Source organism: Somniosus microcephalus, chromosome 4, assembly GCF_052327205.1.
Source record: "Somniosus microcephalus isolate GS21.2 chromosome 4, FLI_Smic_1.0, whole genome shotgun sequence".
In the NCBI taxonomy this organism is placed as follows: domain Eukaryota; kingdom Metazoa; phylum Chordata; class Chondrichthyes; order Squaliformes; family Somniosidae; genus Somniosus; species Somniosus microcephalus.
The window spans coordinates 329,879,537-329,899,933 of NC_140990.1; the positions used below are offsets into that span (position 1 = coordinate 329,879,537).

At 46.6% G+C, this 20,397-nt stretch overlaps 1 protein-coding gene across 1 annotated transcript in view; it reads right to left on the reverse strand.

Annotated features, from left to right (window-relative positions):
* Positions 1 to 284: 284 nt before the first annotated feature.
* Positions 285 to 20,397, reverse strand: part of LOC147120680 (contactin-associated protein-like 5) — a 467,625-nt gene continuing 447,512 nt past the window's right edge. Inside the window, exons 9-10 of the mRNA XM_085984243.1 lie at positions 15,879 to 15,950; positions 285 to 2,269 (exon numbers count right to left, since the gene is read on the reverse strand). Of these exons, the coding sequence (XP_085840369.1) occupies positions 2,073 to 2,269; positions 15,879 to 15,950 (269 nt within the window). The 3' untranslated portion in view covers positions 285 to 2,072. The remainder of the gene's footprint in view (positions 2,270 to 15,878; positions 15,951 to 20,397) is intronic.

Consider the following 20,397-nt stretch of genomic DNA (forward strand, 5'->3'; position numbering starts at 1 on the left):
TGGCTGTAAAGTGCTTTGAGATGTCCTGAGGACATAAAAGGCACTATATAAATGCAAGTCTTTATTTTCTTTCTATCTGTCGGTTCTTAGCATCCACCCTGAGTGGTTAAAACACTCCCAAGCTACCAATAACTTTTGATTAAATACAATGGGCTCACCATTTTGGATTTTGATGTGAGTCAAAATCCCGTTTCCAACAAGTTTAACTGGGCATGGAGTTAGCGAGCCAGTGTAGCATTTAAGACTGTCACAAGAATACAATTTTCTGCAAAGGTTGGTTTAATTTCAAATAAACTATCTCATTAATCAATTGAACAAGTTCCGTTGACCCATTGCATGCTTGGACCTCTGGGCAAGACCCAGTAGAAATGAAAAGGAAATTCCATTACTGAAAAGGTTATTGATGTCATATTGTTAGTTTCCATTGTATTACTTTAATCGGAAATGTAAGAGATTTCTTGTAGATGTAAAATACAAGGATGAGGACAACCACTGTCTGAAATTACATTTGACCACTTTCAATCCATTGTTAGTATTAACATGACTTAGGATGTTCCATTTTTTTTACAAAAGAGCTGTGAAATCTTCACACAAGGAGGTACTCCAAGAATTCAGAACACGTAACAAGACTTTACAAAGCACTTTTATAAATATATGTAAGGCTGCAGCAGTCAGTTTAAATTCAGCTTCATAGCACTTCAGCCACATTCTAGAAATGAAAAAGGTTTTGATTCTTATAAATTAGTCTATTGTTGACTTTAAATGTCAGAGATAGTATTTATCAAACAAAGATGAACTGTATAATAAAGGGCAGGTTATATATTATAATGAAAGAGTTTAAATAGAAAATGATCTATTCAGAGTGTACGTGGTATGTCCTGACCATATTGTTAACAATCACATTTTTTATAACTGATATCACATTTATTTGCAAGATGTTAGTATTTGGGGAAGGGAACATCCAGTATTAGCATCAAGCACTTTCAACTCAGGTATAGGATCGTTGGGTCTAGGATCAAGTTCCCTCCACTCTGCACCAGCAGTGTGTGAAGCAGCCCCTTCCTGCGCCAGTGAGATTTGTTTTTAAATTCCCATACTGCGGTCTCTCTGAATGAGATTGCTAGTTCAGTGCCAATTAGAATTGGAATGGGGCAGTTTTGTGTTACGGAAACTGGGCTGAGACAGCCGATACACAATTTGGTTTTACTTGATCCAAGCGGTGGTCTGCGGTTAACGCTCTGTGGTCTTAAGATAGTTAGTCGTGCTGTGTATGGAACACGTGCAGAACAGAGCGTGTTCACGTCCAATGTTTGCTTGCTGATGTTATGGTCACGACACACCAGGCACAGTTTGCAAAGTCGGTAGTATGAGCTTCTTTCGTTTTAACTGGTTATCAGGTCAAAATGTGACCACCTTTCTGTCTATAGCGCTAACTGTAGTCCAATTTCTCCTGGTGTATCCCTGTACAATTACAGGCATGCAGGGAATCCGCAAGGACGTTGTTACAATACTAACTTGAACGCAGCAGGAAGAAATCAATGGACCCTTCTTACATGGAACGATCGGAGCAGATCACTGAATAAAAAGAGGTGCTTTCTATCAAAAATTGTATTCGTTTAATCAACATCGAAATTCCAACGATCAGGATCTCTGAAGGCTCTGATTTAGTTTGAGTTTCTTTGTATGCCACTCAACTACTTAGGTGGAAATTTGCACTATTTTTCTCCAGTCCGCTTTTGATTAAAATACTGAAATAAATAGGCTATCTGCTTCGGAACAATTTTAGTGAAAGATTTCACCTTCCAATAGCTGCTTCTAAATCCTTTTTAAGTTCTATAAAATTTGCATTTCTGCCCCCCTGAGCTCACCCACAGTTAACAGGAAACAATAAATTCTGCCCCGTCCCGCCATGTAAACCGGTTATATGCCGGTGTACAGTACTTTGAGCTAACTGTTGGCCATTTAGTCTGCGAGAGTCTGGAGCTAGCTCATAGCACAGACGGCGAGTCCCGGCTGTTGGTGTTATTAATCTGCTGCTGTAACTGTAGTAATGAGGAGGGCCCGTATCGCTGTCAGATGAAATACTCCTTCTTGCCTTCACTGATGGAGTCCTGGTAATTGGCGTTGTTCTTCAGTGCGGCGTCTGCGTTCTCGCCGTATTCTGCCCCCTTTGTTTCGTTGGTGCGGTACGTGCCTTTGTGCCTGTACAACAAGCGGCCTGTCACAGCGACAGTACAGAGGATGACAAAGATCACCACCGCTATCACGCCTGTGGATAAGAAGAAAGAACTGAAGTTGCAAAGCTAAGCGAGGAGCAGATATAGCAGCAGAAGTTTCAGTCCCAATGTAATGTGAGCAGTTGTGAGCAGTTCTGGGCACCACACCTTAGGAAGGATATATTGGCCTTGGAGGGAGTGCAGGGCAGGTTCACCAGAATGATAGCAAAATACTGCGGATGCTGGAAATCCGAAATAACAACAGAAAACGCTGGAAAAACTCAGCAGGCCAGGCAACATCCATGGAGAGAGAAATAGAGTTAACGCTTCAGGTCGAAACCCTTCTTCAGAACTGAGAAAAAAGGCAGGGAATGAAACAGATTAAAAGGCCAGTTTAGGGGCTGGGAAATGGCGGCCTCTTGCATTGTTCCACAGAAGCTCAGAGTAAGCTCGAGGAACAGCACCTCACCTTCCGATTAGGCACTTTACAGCCTTCCGGACTCAATATCAAGTTCAACAATTTCAGATCATAACCTCGGCCCCTATTACATTTTAATATAGTTTTTATCCACACCTTTGGTTTGTGCCTTTTCCCTTTTTTTCTCTCCCACATGGCAGCTGTCTCTCACTCTGCCAGTGCATTTCACACTTCATCTAGAGCCATCTTTTGTCTCTTTACCTGTCCTATTACCATCTCGTCTCACCTTGAATACATCTTAATGTCTCTTCACCGCCCACAGACCTTCCCTTTTGTTCTTTCATCCCCTCCCCCATTTCCCAGCCCCCAAACTGCCTTTTAATCTGTTTCATTTCCTGCCTTTTTTTCTCAGTCCTGACGAAGGGTTTCGACCTGAAACGTTGACTCTATTTCTCTCTCCACCGATGTTGCCTGGCCTGCTGAGTTTTTCCAGCATGTTCTGTTGTTACCAGAATGATACCTAGACTTCAAGGGTTAAGTTACGAGGAGAGATTACTCAAATTAGGGTTTTATTCCCTAGAATTTAGAAGGTTAAAGGGAGATCTGATCGAAGTTTTCAGGATATTAAGGGGAACAGATAGGGTAGATAGGGAGAGATTATTTCTGCTGGTTGGGGATTCTAGGACTAGGGGTCATAATCTAAAAATTAGAGCCAGACCGTTCAGGAGTGAAATTAGGTACAAAGGGTGGTAGAAGTTTGGAACTCTTTTCCACAAATGGCAATTGATGATCGATCAATTGTTAATTTAAAATCGGGGATCGATAACTTTCTGTTAACCAAAGGAATTAAGGGATATGGGCCAAAGACGGAGTTAGATCGCAGATCAGCCATGATCTCATTGAATGGCGGAACAGGCTAGAGGGGTTGAATGGCCAACTTCTGTTCCTCTGTCCTGTGTTCCTAAAGTAATACAAGCAGCCAATCAAGTAATGGGATAAGTAATAATGTACGCAATACTAAAACATATTTTGGCCATATCTAGCTGAAAATTAAGTATGCTAGCTCTGAGAACATTTTTTACCACTTTTTTCCCCAAGCATCAAATACCCTCAGGAGGTGGTGTAAAGGCAATGTTAGAAGTGGGAAAAGTGTACATCCTACAGAAGATTCATCTTTTGTGGGGGAGAGGGACTTTTCTTCCTGAAAATGCAGATTTTTTCATACTATATTTGGTGCATTTCCCAGTTTCTTTTGGAGTAGGCTGTTTATCTGTTTTATGATGCATATACTACTTCCTGGAACACAAAAATATAGTATAACATTAAAATGAAGAGAACACTCCTCTACATGTAGATTGGCCATTTTTACAGCTTGCAGCCAGCTAGCTAGACAACAGCCGGCATGCGAAAGTACACCTGGCACAAGATCAGTCAGTCACAAGCAGCCTCCCAGTAACAGGCCAGTAGATGCCAACCAGCCAGCACCAGAAACCAGCCAACCTACAATCAGCCAGCCAGCCATCAGCCAACAGCGTGACCCAATCACCCCTGTGCTCGCTGAACTACACTGGCTCCCGGTTCAGCAACGCCTCGATTTTAAAATTCTCATCCTGGTTTTCATATCCCTCCATAGTCTCGCCCCCCCTCCCTAACTCTGTAACCTCCTCCAGCCCCTACAACCAATGCTCCCTCTAATTTTCTTTTTGGCCCACGCGGCCCCTTTAGCGCGCTGCGTGGGCCATTCACAATTCTGCGCGTGCACGGTTTTTCTATTTAAGAGCCAGCTCACCAGTTGCGCAGGACCTTCGGAGAGCTGCTTGGCCGTGCGGTGTAGCTTAAAGGAAACATTGCCTATAACCCGCCAAGATATCTGCGTTCCTCCAATTCTGGCCTACAGCGCAGCCCCGATTTTGGCGACAGTGCCTTCAGCTTCCGAGGCCCTAAGCTCTGGAATTCCCTTAACAACAACAACTTGTATTTATTTAGCGCCTTTAACGTAGTAAAACATCCCAAGGCGCTGCACAGGGAGTATTGTAAGACAAAAAAATTTGACATCGATCCACAGAAGGATAAATTAGGACAGGTGACCAAAAGCTTGGTCAAAGAGGTAGGTTTTAAGGAGCGTCTTAAAGGAGGAAAGAGAGGTAGCGGGGCAGAGAGGTTTAGGCAGGGAATTCCGGAGCTCAGGGCCTAGGCAACAGAAGGCACCGCCACCAATGGTTGAGTGATTATAATCAGGGCTGCTCAAGAGGGCAGAATTAGAGGAGCCCAGATATCTCGGGGGGTTGTGGGGCGGAAGGAGATTACAGGGATAGAGAGGGGCGAGGCCATGGAGGGATTTAAAAACAAGGATGAGAATTTTGAAATCGAGGCGCTGCTTAACGGGAAGCCAATGTAAGTCAGCGAGCACAGGGGTGATGGGCGAATGGGACTTAATGCGGTTTAGGACACGGGCAGCTGAGTTTTGGATGACCTCAAGTTTACGTAGGGTGGAATGTGGGAGGCCAGCCAGGAGTGCGTTGGAATAGTCAAGTCTAGAGGTAACAAAGGCATGGATGAGGATTTCAGCAGCAGATGAGCCCCCCAAAGCTCTCCGTCTCGCTACCTCTCTTTCCTCTTTTAACACAGTCCTTAAAACCTACATCTTTGACTAAGCATTAGGTCATCTACCCTAATATCTCCGTATGTACCTCAATACAGCCTCAGGCTTGAGAACTAATTGGTACACAGAGCTAAACCACTGCCTTCAACCTCTTCAGAGACAATTTCAGATTTAGTAGATGGAAGACAGATCAAAACAATTGATCATTAATGATTTTTAAGTTTTACAAGTGAAATAACCTCTCGCTCCATCGCCATGGTCCCATTGCTCAGTTCTGAGAACAAGTCATTTTTTTTTAGTGAACTGAAGTAACCCGGGAAATATAACAATAATGTTAACGAAGGCAAATTCTAAAATGGGCACTTGCAGTCTGCAAATAATTGTTGTGTATCAACATGTCATTTAACACTTATCATGCTCATGGTTTATGCATGTGAATTTATGATCCAGATTGTTCGAGGTTATTAACCTCCAAATAAATGGAATTGATTTTTTTTTACAAATAATTTATTTACCACAGAATTTATACATAAAGAGAAAGGGAAAACTGATGTGAATAGTTGGCAGTCAATTAATGTACTGAAACCATCCAGATTCAATCACCCAAAAGTGATCTTAAACTAATGATCACACTTTTTCTCTAAAATTCCCTCTTTCAATCTCGCCGCCTCGCTACCTCTCTTTCCTCCGTTAAAACGCTCCTTAAAATCTACCTCTTTGACCAATCTTTTGGTCATCTGTCCTAATATCTTCTTATGTGGCTCGGTGTCAAATTTTGTTTGATAACGTTCCTGTGAAGCGCCTTGGGACATTTTACTATGTTAAAAGGCGCTATATAAATACAAGTTGTTGTTGCTGTTGTAGACATCAAGTTACTTTCACCTTCTCCTGCATTCCCGCCCCACCTTGGCTTGCCGTTACTCTCAACGCTAACCCGCCCCAGGAACACTCTACCGTTTAGGTGCTGTATAAGTGCGTGTTGTTGTTGTTGTAGGACTAGAAGAAACAGCCAGCCAGCCACAAACATCAATCAGTTTGTAGAAAGCCAATCAGAAAACAACCACCATCAGCAGCCACTAACAGCATAAATGAAGGAGTCCTGATCCCTCAGGTTCAAGGGCGGGAGGAATGGAATCATCAGGAGAGCCAGCAGGAGAGGAGAGGGATTAACAACAGGAGAAGCAATAGCTGCACCTGGCAATGGGAGGGCCACCAGCAGTTGAAGGGGCAGCGGAAGCAGGAGAAGAATCATCAGTGGCAGAGAGAAAATGATCAACTCATGCCAACCATGAACTGGTTTGAAATGAATGAAACTCATTTCTCATATGGCCGACACAGACGGCAGAGATATACAGGTACTTTCATCCTAATTGTGTGTTCTATAATTAAATCCAAGTAACAGAGATACATGAATCCATTGTGCCACCCAATCATCCTTTGTCCTCCCACCCCAAAAATCACCTTGACTCAGTGGGCTGGATTTTTATTGAGGAGGCGGGTAGGAGGCGGGACTACAACTTTCGGGGTTATAGTCCCGCCTCCATCGAGTTGTGGCCAACCCACACGATTTTGACTTGACTGACCTTGTTGAGCCTGCCCAGTGGGCTCAGCAGGCCAATTAAGGGCCACCCGGCAACAGGTGACATCACAGATTGACATTTCATCTGTCAAGAGCTTTTGACAGATGAAATATCAGCGTTTAACAGCTCTTTGAAGCTGTCAAACACTGACAATCTGTACTCCAAGTTAATTCCTTCCTCTCAGGCTGATTTAGAGATCTCTCCAGAACAGAAAGCTGAATGCTGCAACTTTTGACAGCTCGCAGCCATTCTGCTTTCTGTGCCGGTGAGATGAGGGACTCCCGAGACCTGTAAAGGTAAGTAAAGGTAAGTAAAACTTCTTTAAACACTTTACACACACCAAACACACTTACCTCTGCACTCATGCACCCATCACTCACCTGAACAACGAACATCTCGAACCCTCCAAGCCCTTCAGCCCGACGGTCTGCCTCGCTAACTTGCCGTGGTTTGGAGCCATCGTGAATCCCACACTTCAGGAATAAAATAGGGATTAGGCTAAAAACTGCCTGTTAACTACCTGTTAACAGGCAGTTAATTGGCACTAAACCCCTTCCCGCCTCGGGGAGGCGGGTCCCAGTGCGGGTCGGGTATCTGCCTCCTTTGAAACTGGCATGGAGGTGGGCTGGGGGCAGAATGGTTTTGTGCCCCCCCCCTGATTTCGAGATTTTAACCCCCCCACATGCCTCCAATCCCGCCTCCACGGCCCAATGAAAATACTGCCTAGTGTGTCCAATCTCAGGCAACCACCTGGGTGATGGTTTCATGGGACAGGGACATTATGGCCGGAATTTTCCCTTCTGAGCCGGGTCGAGTGCGCACGGGCCGTGTAGCGGGTCGGGAATGCGATGTATTGATCAGCCTGCTCTTCAGGGCGGCTTTAGCGTAACAGCCCCAATTAAACCAGCCATGCTCATTTCCCGGCCCTATTATAGGGTGCGGGTCTGATGACGTCATCGGTAACTCATTTCCAGCACCCGTATTTAAAGCAGCCTCGCACACAACACATTTGAAGGTTGGTAAAGGAGTGTGGAAGGAGCATTGGAAAGGTTGGAGTTATTGTGCTAAGTGAAAAATATGAATACCCAAAGGCAGAGGGCTGCACCCCGCTTTACAGATGCCTCGCTGTATATTCTGGTCGAGGCAGTAAGAGCACGCAGGGAGGTCCTCTTCCCAGCAGATGGGCGCAAGAGACCTCCCCAAGAGACCAAAATAGCCTGGCTGGAAATAGCAGAGGAGGTCAGCAGCAGGGACGTCGTGAGGAGGACCTAGATCCAGTGCAGGAAGAGATTCAATGATCTGATGAGGTCAGGAAAGTTAAGTGCAATGCCACACTCACCTTCATCCTGATGCGCTTGTCACCACATCCCCATTGCTCTGCCTTCCCAAGCCTACTCCTGCACATCATTCCTCACACCAATCTACCTTCCAGGTCCACCCATCCCTCTCTCTCTATGTACATACTCACATCCCCATCTGACTAAACAAGCAAGTAACACCACAGAAGGAGGCCATTTGGCATTGGCATCCCAGTTCCTCATAGTCACCCTCTACAGAGGAAGCCCATCCATTCCTTACACTCATTTCATCACTCTCATTCAAACTTTTCTTCTTTCGCTCCTTGTAGGAAAAAAGAGCCCTGAACAACAGAAAGAGGGAGAGAACCGGAGGTGGCCCGCCAATCTTCGCACACCTAACAGCAGTAGAGGAGGGAGCTCTGGAGATCTCGTGAGCTCATGAGACTCTGGCAGTGGGAGATGGAGAGAGGGGGCAACCCAGCAACCTGGTGACAGAATCACATCTCATAAAGCCACATGGCATACAACAGTCACTCATATGGTGATTGATGTCAGCAGCCAGTGAAATGTCATCATGTGCATAATGGCAACGTTACCCATTCTTATTATAACACTTCTAATTCATCTCTTTACTTCCCACAGGTCCATTTACTGCCCCCAACGCCGCCCCCCCCCACCACTGTCCAGCAGGAGGAGGAAGACAACTCCTCAGAGGAACCTCCAGCCTCTAAGGGTGCAGCGTCAGCAGACCCAAGCGCACCCAGCATCAGCACAGATACGCACACCTCGGTGAGTCCTTTGCGCCATAGAGTAGGGTTGTCACCTGGTGTCTTACAATTCACAAGTGAGCAACAGCAGGTGGTGTTGACAGGGACAGCAGTGGAGACTCCTCGCCGGAGGGCACAGGACAAAATGGAATGAGCAAGAGCCTTCCCATGAGGCAAGTAATGAGGTGTAATGTTGCAGTATTTATGTGCTTTTCCCAGCTGTCAATGAATGAATTCGTCAATGGCCACTGAGCTTCCACCTCCCCTTCACAGGCGAGGCACCCGACCTCCGTGAATCCCGTGCTCTTGCAGGAAAACTCAGAATCTGGCGTTAAAATCACTCTTAAAGGTCTCACACCAAGGCCTAGAAATTGAGTTTTGGCGCAGCCAGGGCTTTAGCGCCGGAAGTTAGTGCCGGAGCTAAGTCGCGCTGGTCGGGCCCAAAATTCAATAGTTCTGCGCCCAAACGGATGCCGGCGCTGCTGAGAGCTGTTTGCGCCTGAAAACTGGCGCAACGCGCTGAATTTCGGCGCTATTCCGGCGCTGCGGCGCCCGCTGTGGTGCGGCAGGTTCGGGAAGTGCAGGCCTCCTCCTTCCCTTAAGGAGGAGCTGCCTGCACCCGGCCGCGGCCCGCGAAAATCTTTTTAAAAATGAGCCCGGCACCTCGGACAAGTGCCGGGCTTGCTTCTGTTCCGGGGGGGGAAGTCTGGGGAGGGAGCTGCGGCCAGGCGGCCGGCGGGAAAGCGGCCGGCCGCCGCGGGGCCTTTAATGCGCCGGCGCAAAAACATGTTGGGCTCTGTTGCCAGAGTCTTAGTTGCGGCTGCCACGGGCGAGGCGGCCGCAACTGAATTTCGGCGCTGGGGCCCGTCGGCATGGCAACCGGGACGCTGCGCACACCGATGACGTCATCGGTGCCGGCGCAGCGCTACCGGTCTACTGCGGCGGAAGGGCCCCAGGCAATTTAGGCGCCGGCGCCAATTGCAGCGCTAGGCCCTCTAGCGCCGCAAAATCGGCGCTAAGGGCACTGAATTTCTAGGCCCAAGCATTTAATGATTTCAATGAGGTCGCCCGCCTCTGTGGATCGGATCTGTGTTGCGGCTTCAAAGCCGCCCGAGTTAAATGCTCGAGGCAGCGGGATGAGGGCGGGTTCCCGGCGCGCTCGCTATTTCTGGCATTTTTACTGCCGACCCACCCCCAAACCCACACGAGTGGCAACGGGAAAATTCCAGCCCATATGTTGGTGTTACAGCATGATGTGCAGTAAGGTATGGGATCTACAAAAGGACAAATTGCACATTGGTCTAAATACATGCTGCCAACTTTTGCTCAGATGAAAGCTTAATGGACAAAGAATAGAAGCAGCGCAAGGGGCCAGATCATGGTTTAATTCGTGGTGAATCTTTGCTGATGAATACTCAATGAAAGCCTGAGTAACCTTAATATCTAATGGGCTAAAAATTGAGTAACTTCGCCGGGGCGCTAAAAGTAGCGCCCCAGAAAAATTAGCGTCCCCGCGCCAGAAATTGAGTGGTTGCGCCCCAAGAGGGAAGCGGGGCGCTACTGGAAGTGCCCCGCATCCCTCTTGGGGCACTGTGAGTCAATATTGCGGAGTTATGTGCTGCAGCGCCACACACTGCGGCTCGTCACGCCGCGGTATTGCAGGCCTTCCTCCCCTTCTTAAAGGGGAGGGGCCTTGTGCAGCGCAACCTGGGGCCCAGCTGGGCCCCTGGGGATCAGGAGTGCAGGCAAAAGAGCCCGGCACTCAAGAGAAGTGCCGGGCTCCTTGAGTGCAGCCAGCACTCCACGGGGGGAGCGGGGGGGCGTTTCAGGAGGTCTGAGACGGGAGCGCAGGCAGGTGCTGGCAGGTGGCCAGCAACAAAAATGGCCGCCCCACACCTCGACTTTAAATTGCGCCTCCCCGGCTGCAGGTGCGCCCCCCTGACCCCGTCGGACATAGCGTCCGGCGGTAAGTCAGGGGGCGCTCCCGAAGATCGTGGCCGGGGTGTGAGCGGGGTGCTGCGCATGCCAATGACGTCATCGCCAGCGGTGCAGCGCCGCAGGGCGCTACTGGTTAGCGCCACCACTAACCTCCCGCTGAATTTTGCGGGAGGCGTGGGCAGTGCCGCGCCCGGGCGCTAGTTGCTTTGTGTCCCGTTAGCGCCCTCTTAAGGTGCTAACGGGAGGTGCAACCAACTGAATTTTTCCACCAATGTCTCTACGTCATTGGACAGAGAAGAGGGGGAGCCAACGGACATCATTTTAAAAACAATACTTTCGGAGCTGTTTTATATTATGAATGTTTCTATACTGCTCATTCAAAAAGAAGGGCTGTCCTGTCCAAAATGGGATGGTAATAGCATCAGACGCTACTGTTAGGGAAAGACCCCAAGCAGAGATTCAGGCCTACATCGTTGCAGTCTTGCCTCTGACCCACACTCCATGCAAGTGTGGAACTCTCCTGGAAGCACAGGATTGTGGAACTGTCCCTATAGTATAAATCATGGTAAGCGGTGCTTTATTGGAAAATAAACTACCGAGAGACATCAGGCCAGCATAATAAAGGCGGCCAAAGGATGAGTAGATAAGAAAAAATGAAAGACAGACTTGCATTTATATATGGCACCTTTCATGACCACCGGACATCCCAAAGTGCTTTACAGCCAATGAAGTACTTTCTGAAGTGTAGTCACTGTTGTAACATGGGAAAGAGAAATTGGGTGAGTAGCACCACCTGTTAGCGCCTAAAGAGGCAGTCAGTGGCTGTAGCACCACTGGCTGCGCCTCCCGCGATATTCAGCAGGTGCGCTATTGGTGGCGTTAGCCTGTTGCGCTGCGCCACCACCGATGATGTCATCGGTGTGCGCAGCGCCCCATTCGTGCCCCGATCCCGATATTTGGTAGCGAACGCCGCTGTAGCGCCGTTCGCTACCCGCGCCCGGTTCACGGGGCCTTACTGCGCCGGCAGGGGGAGGAAGGCCTGCAGTACCGCAGCGTGCCGTGCCGCAGCGTGTGGCGCTGCGGTACGTTGCCCTGCAATATTCAGTTTCAGCGCCCTAAGAGGGACGTGGAGCGCCTCGAGGCTCGCCCCGTCTCCCTCTAGGGGCACTTCAACTGAATATCCGGCGATCGCTAATGCTCCGATCGCTGCGCTAAATCCTGCGCTCAGGTGACTTTGGCGCCACTTTGGCGCCCCAACCCAATTTCTAGGCCTAGGAGCGCAGTACGCTAAGGCAGCTTTGGCTTGATGAGTCACTCTATCAATGGCTACTGAGAGAAAGTGACCCTTGCTGACGTATGGCATGAAGTTCATCCATTTATGGTCACCCCCATTATTTTTCAAAATAATGTTTAAATGCGCAAAATATTTTAAAGGAGAACGAAAGGCCAAGGGGGAATATTTTCCGCAAGAGATATTCCCTCGTCTTTCTCTCTCTCTCTCTCTCTCTCATCAAGGACGTCTCCCGTGTGCTAGGAGGAACATTGATGAATGCAGTGTGTTTTTAGATTCATGGGAGATATGTCCTTTTCAGCTGCTCTCGTGGCGTAAGTTTGAGAGGGGATGCGGGGGGTGGGCGGTGGGCGGGTGAGGAGGTTGACTAGTGTGTTCTCTTAAAATGCTGGAGTGATTTTTTATAGGAGCTGGCACTCTGGAGCAGCCTGCAACACCTGCTGGCGGAAGTGCCAGTACAAGTGAGGCACTGGGGATTCTCACGCTGCACTGGCATTTCCAGGGTCAGGAACCCCTGGATTGGTTTCCAGGCTTGTACAAAGCACCGCTTCCTATCAAAATCAATGCAGATGCTCCAGGTGTGCGCAGATTGCTCCCTTAATGCATCTTAAGAAAAACGGCTCAGCAAGAGGGCAGAGGCTCAAAATAGTGGCCACATAGATTACTTAAATAAAGATACCTTGTAGCAGGAAGCTCTCTTAGTCTTTATAAGTGAGAGATGGGGGAGTATGTTTGTATGAACAGTATCCCCCCTAGATTTTCCATTGCGCACAACCATGATCCACAAAACAATGTCCATGCAAACTGTAAGTTAACCTGGAGCTGACAACTTAATTTGCTGATCAAATTTGGCGACCCATACTTTTTATTTTGCTTTTATTAATACCATTCTCCTTTTCTTTATGCAAGCATCATTAGCATAAATAGCCTCGTTTGCATGAAGTCTCGCCGGAAGCATGGGGCTTCGCGGGCCGTGGATCAAGAAGTCGGGAACCCGACCTCGCGTAACCCGATTCGCATGACGCCCGGTTCACCCAAGGGATGATTTGGGGCCAAAGGTTTTTACCACGCTACACGCACGTTCATGTTCATTTTGATATGTAAATGAGACTGGTAAAGGTCCCACAGCAATTGTAGGCGAGGATTCACTGACAATGTTGTGCTTGCCCACAAAATCTGTGCACAGGGAAAGTCCCGAGACCTGGCTAACTCAGGCAGGCCACTTAAAGGCACATGGTGATTTCTGTTAGTTAGTTTCCCTGGGTCCTCCGTTTTTGCATCTTTGAGCCATGGTAGCAGTCGTGCCTCTGAGTCAGAAGGTTGTGGGTTCAAATCCCACTCCAGAGACTTGAGCACATGACCCGGGCTGACACTCCAGTGCAGTGCTGAGGGAGTGCTGCACTGCCGGAGGTGCCGTCTTTCAGATGAGATGTTAAACCGAGTGACTGCACCTCAAAAGTACTTCACTGGCTGTGAAGCCCTGTGGGATGTCCTGAGGCCATGAAAAAAGCTGCCTAAATGCCAGTCTTTATTTCTTGGGGGTCTGAATGTGCTGTACATTGAGATGTGGCAGCAGAACTTGTAAGGGGCCAAGAAATGCAGCTGCAACAACCCCTGGGGCCTTTTGGCCATGTGCATCACTGTTCCGAGGCCCCCCCACATATGCCTGGATATGACAGAGACAACCTTTCACACGACTTGACTGTGTCATCTGCTCCAATGTGATCTGCACACAACGCCCGGATCAAGGACGGCTCCGGTAGGAGTGAAGGTTAACCACAGCATGAAGATTTCAGGCTATTGAATCCTTCCAAGTCACGCCAGGAGACATCAGCCATATCAAGCAGTCTTCAGTGCAACACATGTAACAAGCAAATGTTTGCAAAGAGCAACACCTTTGTCACTTCTACTGTGGGAAGGGAGGCATCAACTGGACAGGACACACAGAGTTAATTGAGTTACAGTTTCCCTCGAGTGTATGGTGTCATAGCAATGCCAATGCTTTCATGAGCAGAAAGGATTATGGGAGTGAGCGGTGACACTAAACCTGAGGGAATGTCTAGTGCAGACCCAAAATATGTACCAGTCTTTATAAACAGTATAAAAATATACTATTTAACTTCAAGTTGACCTGCATTATCCATACTAAAAATTAGTAATTTTCCTTTAAAACTTTCAACAGCAGATCTTAAAGCACTTCAATTCAGTTTAGATGTCTTTGTCTGTTAATTATACAAAATCAACTCTTCATAATTGCCTACTGTAATCATGTTCCCTGATGATAAAACAGCTCAAATGCCTACCTAACACTAATGTGGGAGCACCATCGCCACAAGGATTGCAGCGATTCAAGCAGAGGGCCCACCGCCACCTTTTCAGGGCAACTAGGTTTGACAATACAGCCTTGCCAGCGTTGCCCACTTCCCAAGAACAAATATTAAAAAAAAAAATTTAAAACATTCTTATTGAGTCACTCGGCTCATCTTTACACAGTTATCTAGATGTGTAAATGCATCCTGGTTTTAAAAATATTTGGCTTACACCAACTTTCAACAGCAACAGCAACTTGTATTTATACAATGGCCCAGAAATTCGGGTCCCAGCGCGTGAGTACGGACGGAGTACTCACGCGTGGACCCGATGGAAGTGCCGGAATCTTGCATGCACTACGCATGCGCGGGAAACCGGCATTTCCGATCCTCTGAACCAAGGGGTTCAGAGGTCGAACGCGTGCGCGCGGGAGTCTGCGCGTGCACGTTGAACTTCCTTTTTTTTTTACAGGTTTTAACGTGCGGGTAAGTCTGTACATTTTAGAAATGTAAAAAGCAGCCGTAAGGACTTCATTTTCAAAGGTAAGTGGTCAATTGTTTAAAATTAAAACATTTTTTCCACAGGTTTTTTACTTTTAAATACTTTAAAGCAAGGTAAGTTTATTTTTAGCCCCGTTTTTTAATAAAATTATTTTTTTCAAAAATTTAAATTTTTGTTTAAAATAGTTATTTAATGTCATTTATAGTTTATTTACAAAGTGTGATGTTTGTTTAAAATTTATTTGAAGGTAAAGTACAGTTTTACAGCCTCAGCATTTATCCGTTTTGACAGGTCTGTCTGTCAAGACTTATGAATGGAGCATTCCCTGCTCCGATTGGCTGCCTGTTGCTCACGTGATCCCAGGGGACGCATCGCACTCACTACGCCCCTGGGACACGCCAGCATAGCGCGCCGGCCTCTGGGACAGGCCTCGGAGAGGAATTCCACGCAGGCCAAGAGGTCAACTGCCGGCGCGCTAGGTAAGTGTAGGTCGGGGGCTTGCACCCGCGGGAAGCCCCCGACCCGAATTTCTGGGCCAATGCCTTTGACGTAATAAAACATCCCAAGGTTCTTCACAGGAACGATTATCAAACAACATTTGACACCGAGCCACATGAGGAGAAATTAGGGCAGATGACCAAAAGCTTGGTCAAAGAGGTAGGTTTTAAGGAGCGTCTTGAAGGAGGAGGGAGAGGTAGAGAGGCGGAGAGGCACAGGGAATGAATTCCAGAGCTTGGGTACTAGGCAGCTGAGGACACGGCCGCCAAAGGTGGATCAATGAAAATCAGTGATATGCAAGAGGCCAGGATTGGAGGAGTGCAGAGATCTCGGAGGGTTGTAGGGCTGGAGGAGGTTATAGAGATAGGGAGGGGCGAGGTCATGGAAGGATTTGAAAACAAGGATTTCAAATCTAAAAGATTATAATATAATAGTCTCAAAGCCAGTTCACACCCTTACCTCCAATGACTGCTGAGTCACTTCTGACTGAATTTTTTAATGGTTCCCCCACATCTATCGCCCCCGAATGATCTGTAGTTGAACAAAAAACCAAAGTCAGAATAATCAGAGGTTAACACATTGTAACACTTTAACTGGCATTTTTCTCGGTCCCACATCCTTGTTGTATCAAGTGCAAATGCCCTTGGTTATACAGTCCACACGTACATCTTTCTTTCTCATTTCAGGTGGGTCTCAGCTACACATGGATTCAGAGCAGGACTCTGACCAGTAAATAGGACAAAATTAACCGCCAGACCCTCACATTATTTGCCAGCATTCAGTTTCTCCAGATAGCTTCCGGAAGCATAATGGCTAGTTCTAAGCCTCGGCCTAATTACATCGCCACCCTCACCTTTAGAAGTAGAAGAACTGGGAACTGGCCAAACTGCATTTTAACTCTTATTGGCAACCTCGGGGTTTAAAATTGGCGGCACTTATGCCGCACTCCCGCCACAAGTCCAGTGCGAGTGCAGCGGAAGAGCCAGAAATGAGATATGCTGAACCTGGCCTTCCCTGGCAGTTTCCTCAGGGATTTGTTCAGGGTGAAACCTCTGTCCGCTCCAAAATTGGGCACCCGCTTCAGACAAGTTTCCTCATCTCCAGTCTGGGAATCCGCCCGCGGACTGATATGCCCCGTGAAAGACAACATACCAGTCGGGGGAAACAAAATCCAACTGGTGTGGGGTGGGGTGGCTGGCAGGATGGGTCCAAGCTCGGCCTAGTCCCTGAAGATTTGTAGTCTTTACTTGGGATCCCTTAAAAAATGGGTCGATGGGCCACAATCCACAAATTTCCTGGGGGTGGTCCCAGCACATGCACCCCTCTAGGAGCGGGCCGTCTCCGCCACATTTTTGCGGCCTTTCAGACGTAACCCTTTGTAGTGTGGTTACTGAGCCAGATTATTAAAATTGGGGAATCTTTCCCGACCCTGAAAATTGCAGCAGGATCAGTGCCAGAGTTTCCCGGTGGGCGGATCTCAGCATTTACACAGGGATGTTGGCTCACGGATTCTCAAGTGCCCTTTTTATTTGCTGTGAACAGCATTTACCATTTGTAACACTTGGAAGTAGCCTGCCAAGCATTTAAGAGAGGCGATGAAGGTGTGCTATAATAGGATATAGCAGCCTGAGCAAGTGTAATATAAGGGACTTTATCCAGTCCAATAAGCTACAGGCTTTGCAAAGCAGTTTGTTCTGTTATAGCAAAGGACTGATCAAATGTCACTGTGTCTACAGGGAGGTGTTCTTCCATGCACTTTGAATGAATGAAAAATCCATTCCAGAGCTGTTCACATTTATGAATGAACAGAACCCTTGCAAATAACGTAGTAATTATACCAAAGTCAATTTAGCTTCTTTAGCTTCAGCAGAGTTGTCAAACTCACCTTGTGACCAGGTAATTTGAAAATCAAAAGCAGAGTCATACTGGATGGGACCTTATCCCCAACCGTAAGCTAATGAACCCACCCCTGAAGGCTAATGGAAAATGGGAGGCAATTGAGAGTTTCTGAATCCCTTCTCAAGGGGTACTTCAAATAATATTCAGGAACTTCTTTATTTCATTTTAAACTGAAAGATTTTTTTTACTTTGTTTTAATAAATTCCGTCAGCCCACTGTGCTCCTGACTTGGCGTAAAAGGTCCAACGGCCCTGATAGCTGCAAACACTCTGACAGGTAATCTAGAATGCAGATAATGGAAATTCAGATAATCAACATTCTACTGTACATAAACTAGAATAGAATCATAGAATGGTTACAGCACAGGAGGAGGCCATTCGGCCCATCGAGCCCATGCCGGCTCTCTGCAAGAGCACTTCAGCTAGTCCCACTCCCCCGCCCTTTCCCCATAGCCCTTGCAAATTTTTTTCCTTCAGGTACTTATCCAATTCCCTATTGAAAGCCACGATTGCGTCGGCCTCCATCACCCTTTCAGGCAGTGCATTCCAGATTCTAACTACTCGCTGCGTAAAAAGTTTTTCCTCATGTCGCCTTTGGTTCTTTTGCCAATCACCTTAAATCTGTGTCCTCTGGTTCTCGACCCTTCCGCCAGTGGGAACAGTTTCTCTCTGTCTAGACCTCTCATGATTTTCAACACCTCTATCAAATCTCCTCTGAACCTTTTCTGCTCTAAGGAGAACAACCCCAGCTTCTCAAGTCTATCCTCATAACTGAAGTCCCTCATCCCTGGAACCATTCTTGTAAATCTTTTCTGCACCCTCACTAAGGCCTTCACATCCTTCCTAAAGTGCGGTGCCTAGAATTGGACACAATACTCCAGTTGAGGCTGAACCAGTGTTTTATAACACCATTTTCAATCTACACCACAGCATTTACCGAAAAACGTAACTTTATGTTATGAACTTTTACATTTTTTTAAATTAGGCTGAACATTGCTGTGGCTCAGTGGGTAGCACCCTCACCGCTGTGTCAGAAGGTTGTGGGTTCAAGTCCCACTCTAGAGACTTGAGCACAAAAATCTAGGCTGACACTCCAAGTGCAGTGCTGAGGGAGTGCTGCACTGTTGGAGTGTGCTGTCTTTCAGATGAGATGTTAAACTAAGGGCCCCATCTGCCCTCTCAAGTGGACATAAATGATCCCATGGCATTATTTCGAAGAAGAGCTGGGAAATTCTCCCCGGTGTCCTGGCCAATTTTTATTCCTCAATTAACATTACTAAAAAAAAAACAGCTTTATCACAATGCTGTTTGTGGGAGCTTGCTGTGCACAAATTGGCTGCCCCGTTTCCTTCATTACAACAGTGGCTATGCTTCAAAAAGTACTTCATTGGCTGTAACGTGCTATGATATGTCCTGAAGTCATGAAAGGCGCTATTTAAATGCAAGTTCTTTCATTCTTTAATGTGTAGTTTTACAGTCCCTTTGTAATCTCCATATTGCGCCATGTCTATTAGTTTATACTCTACTTGCAACTAAGTGGCGTAGGCCGGAGTGCTGGAGTTTCTTCCAAAATCTAAATTGGGTGAATTTTTAAATTTGCTTTGTCTGTGACGATTCTGTTAGCCAGTCCAGGTGTTACAGGAAAACTGGTTTATCCGGAGGTTATATGTCTGGAATACTCGATCTAACGGCAAAAATCAGGAGCCGTTTTCTATATGTTTTTTTAGTTCTCGTTGCTTTTTTTTCCCCAGTCAAGCACTGCAAGGTCTGTAGCTATAGCAACAGCTTCAGCTACAGATGCTTGCAGCTGCAGCCAACTGTTTTGAAGCTGTTGCTAAGCAACAGGGTTTGTTGATTCACACGGAGCTTCTCAGTTCCGTATGTTTAAACATTAACTCTGGTATGTCCGGCACTTTTGATGTTACGGCACCAGCTCGGTCCCGTCAGTGCCGGATATCAGAAAGTTTCCTGTACTTCTATCGTGTGTAGAAACTTCAAGTTTCATTACAAAAACAATTGCAATTTACAGAAAAAACAGAAGCCTATTTGTATTCCCCCGATAATGTTCAATCTCAATGTAATTTAACTAAAGGATATATATATTAGAGGATTATGTATATGGTATATACTAGCAGCTTTTTCTAAAAATTCAGAATAAGTGTCCTTGATTTGTATTATACCTATGTGCTTAATTGTTTTAAGCTTTTTTAAAAAAAAGCCAGGGCACACAGCAAGATGGTAGACAAGATGTACTGGGTGTAAGGTAACTTTAAGCTGTTAGGCCCCTGGCATGTCCTCCCACTCCCCAACCCTTCTCACTGCCCTAATACTCAAACATTGAAGGCTGTTTTCAGCACTGGATGTAAAAGGTCCCTTGGCGGTATTTCAAAGAAGAGCAGGGGGGAGTTACCCCCGGTGTCCTGGCCAATATTTATCCCTCAACCAACATAACAGAAACAGATTATCTGGTCATTATCACATTGCTGTTTGTGGGACCTTGCTGTGCACAAATTGGCTGCCGCGTTTCCTACATTACAACAGTGTGTACGAAAGGCTGATATTTAAAGATATTTAGTAGACGAGAATCATATATGTATAACTTCAAGTGTAGCCATTGACCAAATAATATTACCCATAATTACTCCTGGGTAACTAGAAAACTTGTTGAAAATGTAGCCGCACAGTCAAAAGCAGTTTTGACTAAGATTTGATAACAAACAGCCCCAGACTGCGAGTGACGGTTAAATCATTAAATAACATATTATAATGCTGCATAGAACTTAGAATTCGCTTAACAAAACTATAAACAAGATAACACTGAACATGGCAAAGTTGGTGGAAAAGTACTGGAAAGGCGGGATGCTAACCTTAGTCTGAGTGACAATGGTATTTTGGCCATTAGAACCAATTATAAAAGGTGATTTTGTTAAAGACCATATATGGGCACTGGCCAAACCAACTTTTGATAAGAAAAGGGTTAAAACCTCGATACCCAAAGAACAATTTCACACAGATGTACTGCGAGGACAAAGGAACAGACTTAAGACAACATCATCTGTGTCCGAGAGGTTCCAGAGACC